Source organism: Aptenodytes forsteri, unplaced genomic scaffold (assembly GCF_000699145.1).
Source record: "Aptenodytes forsteri isolate BGI_AS27 unplaced genomic scaffold, ASM69914v1 Scaffold444, whole genome shotgun sequence".
In the NCBI taxonomy this organism is placed as follows: domain Eukaryota; kingdom Metazoa; phylum Chordata; class Aves; order Sphenisciformes; family Spheniscidae; genus Aptenodytes; species Aptenodytes forsteri.
Window position 1 is genome coordinate 306,773 of NW_008794178.1, and position 2,660 is coordinate 309,432.

At 49.9% G+C, this 2,660-nt stretch overlaps 1 protein-coding gene across 1 annotated transcript in view; it reads right to left on the minus strand.

Annotated features, from left to right (window-relative positions):
- Positions 1-333: 333 nt before the first annotated feature.
- Positions 334-2,660, minus strand: part of MTHFD2 (methylenetetrahydrofolate dehydrogenase (NADP+ dependent) 2, methenyltetrahydrofolate cyclohydrolase) — a 13,402-nt gene continuing 11,075 nt past the window's right edge. Inside the window, exon 9 of the mRNA XM_019473503.1 lies at positions 334-1,567. Within this exon, the coding sequence (XP_019329048.1) occupies positions 1,428-1,567 (140 nt within the window). The 3' untranslated portion in view covers positions 334-1,427. The remainder of the gene's footprint in view (positions 1,568-2,660) is intronic.

The window sequence follows — 2,660 nt, forward strand, 5'->3', positions numbered from 1 at the left end:
AGAGTCCTTGAACTTCAGCTTTCCTTCCCCCTTGTTTAGTGTTTTTATAAGCACTTCCCCCCTCCAGGAGAGAGCCATGAACGCGGGGTTAGTGCCGACTCACCTGCTGCCTCCAGCAACAGCCCTTTAGCGTCACAACAAACCCTTCCCGCTCCCAGAAAGGTGGGATCAGTCTTTCCAGGGAACAGGCGAAGAGGAAGGAGTCCAAGACTCACCGCGCTGCCCACAAACAATACTGCGTGTAAGTTTTTTTTCCATCCTGCCCGAGGCATCGCGACCTCAGGTAAGGTTAATGTTCACTGGATAATTAGAGCTTTGCAAACAAACTCATTAGAGGACTAAGTTTATATTGTCATGCTGATGTAGTTAGGAAACAGAATCAGGAAGCTGAACAGGTTTTGTTCGGGCATAGAAAGTAAGAGACAGTCTTATTTCTAAGCCGAGTTGGTGATGCCTGTAGCTGTTGCGTCTCAGCTAAATTCAGGGAAGAAGCCAGACCTGACCCTGTTCCGTAGGGACAAGAGGGAAGCTCCTAGCACAAGTGCTTTCATAAACTCTTGCCGAGGGCAGCTCTCCTCTTCTGGAGGAGTGAAAGACTTGCTTAGTAATAATTCTAGGACACAAGCAGAGCTTGGGTTTGGGTTTTGGTTTTTTTTTTTCCTTCTCATTCTTTATTTAGAGTTAGCCTGCATTATTCACTAAGTGCTTGCATGCTTTACAATACAGTTCAGGAAACCTCCTGTGTGCCCAACGTAGACACCAACAGCCCCCCCCCCATTGTTCTTTGGTTAGAAGAGGGAAAAAAAAAAAAAGGCTTTTAAAAAAAAAAGGCACCATCCAAATAGCAAAAAACCAGTTTAGCTGCACACATGTTACAACAGATCTGCCACTGCCCAGGGCCCCGCGCAGGCTGAGAACAGGCACGTGGCTTTTCTCGAGTAACTTCTTCTACGGAAGAGCTTAACTCAAACTAAACATCCAGCGTTGAGTAGAAGACTGGAGCGAGTCAAACGCGAGCAGTCCAAACAGACTGAGCATCTGTGGGATCAGAACCATGAAGGCCGTTGCTTTTGCACCGCGGAGCAGCGCTCTATCTCCCACGGGATTGCTAACGCCAACACCAAGCTCCCAGGGGAGCGGCACACCCAGGATCCCGACCGCTGCCTAGTCCCTGCAAGAGCAGGGCCGGCTTCCTAGAAGAGCTAGCTTCAACGTAAAGCTGCTTTGCTAGCGTGAGCAGGCCAGGAGTGTAGATGCTTACACCTCAGTACGACTAATGTGCATATGCTTCAGCTTCAAATAAATACCTATGACCTCAGGATAGGAAATTCCACTTCCAATACAATAAATAAAAATATTGCATTTTCTATCGGCCTGTTTGGGAGTCAGTTTGGAATGTTGTTTCCAGTGCTAGAGAGAGTCCTACGTTAAGCAGTTAACGCTTCCAGCTCTTTGGGTTTCAACAGCTTCTTGGCAGCGATGATGGTGTTCTTCATCAGCATGGCAACTGTCATGGGCCCAACTCCCCCGGGGACCGGAGTGATGTAGCTGGCTTTCTTCTTCACCCCTGCAGGAAGGAAAGCTAGAGCTTAGCGTGCAAGTCAAGAGCGGCAACACTTGTCGAGCTGGCTGGCCAGCATGAAGCTGGAACCAGTCTAACATCGCTCCAATTCCTCCAAGATTGCCAGCTAAGGAGTAGCAGTCTCTCAAGGTAGACTTCCCCCCCCCCCATTAGCCAGGGCAGAGCACACCATGGTCTGTCCATCCCTGGTACTGAGCAAGCTTAACCGCAAAGCCCGAGCTGGGGGCGGAGAGGGGGAAGCAAAAAGCAAGGTCTAATAGCTGGACTTATAGCACAGAAACATCAAGTCCAAGACTAGATGTGGGCTTGGCACGTGCTCTTGAGGGCGGCCGCAATAGAAGTACTAACGGTCTGAACACTCGCCCTCTCTCTCTTCCAGGAGGAGGTTCTGGTGTCTCTCGCCAGGCACCTGGAGGTGCAGGGCTCATCGCAACAGCCCGTCCGGGCACCGTTGCAGCTAAGTGGTGAGCAAGGCCAGTGAACAGCAAGCCAGGAGGTAAGTTAAGTTCTGCATGTTTTTGTTTAAAAGTAGGAGTATGAGTGATGAATCGGAGTAGAGGCAGAGCAACCCAACTGCTTCGGTTCAGGATGAGCCTCCTCTGCCTTGCAGCATACAGCTTTCCCAGGGCATATTACAGGAAGGCTGCGCCCTTGCATATGGTACAATATTGGATGTTGGATTCACAGAATCATTTAGGTTGTGAAAGACCTTTAAGATAATCAAGTCCAACCATCAACCCCACACTGCCAAGTCCACCACTAAACCATGGCCCTGAGCACCATGTCTACGCATCTTTTAAACACCTCCAGGGATGGGGACTCCACCCCTTCCCTGGGCAGCCTGTTCCAATGTTTATCCACTCTTTCAGTAAAGACATTTTTCCTAATATCCCATCTAAACCTCCCCTAGCACAACTTGAGGCTGTTTTGTTTCATCCTATCGCTTGTTACTTGGGAGAAGAGACCGACCCCCACCTCACTACAACCTCCTTTCAGGGGGTTGTAGAGAGCGATGAGGTCTCCCCTCAGCCTCCTCTTCTCCAGGCTGAACAACCCCAGTTCCCTCAGCCGCTCCTCA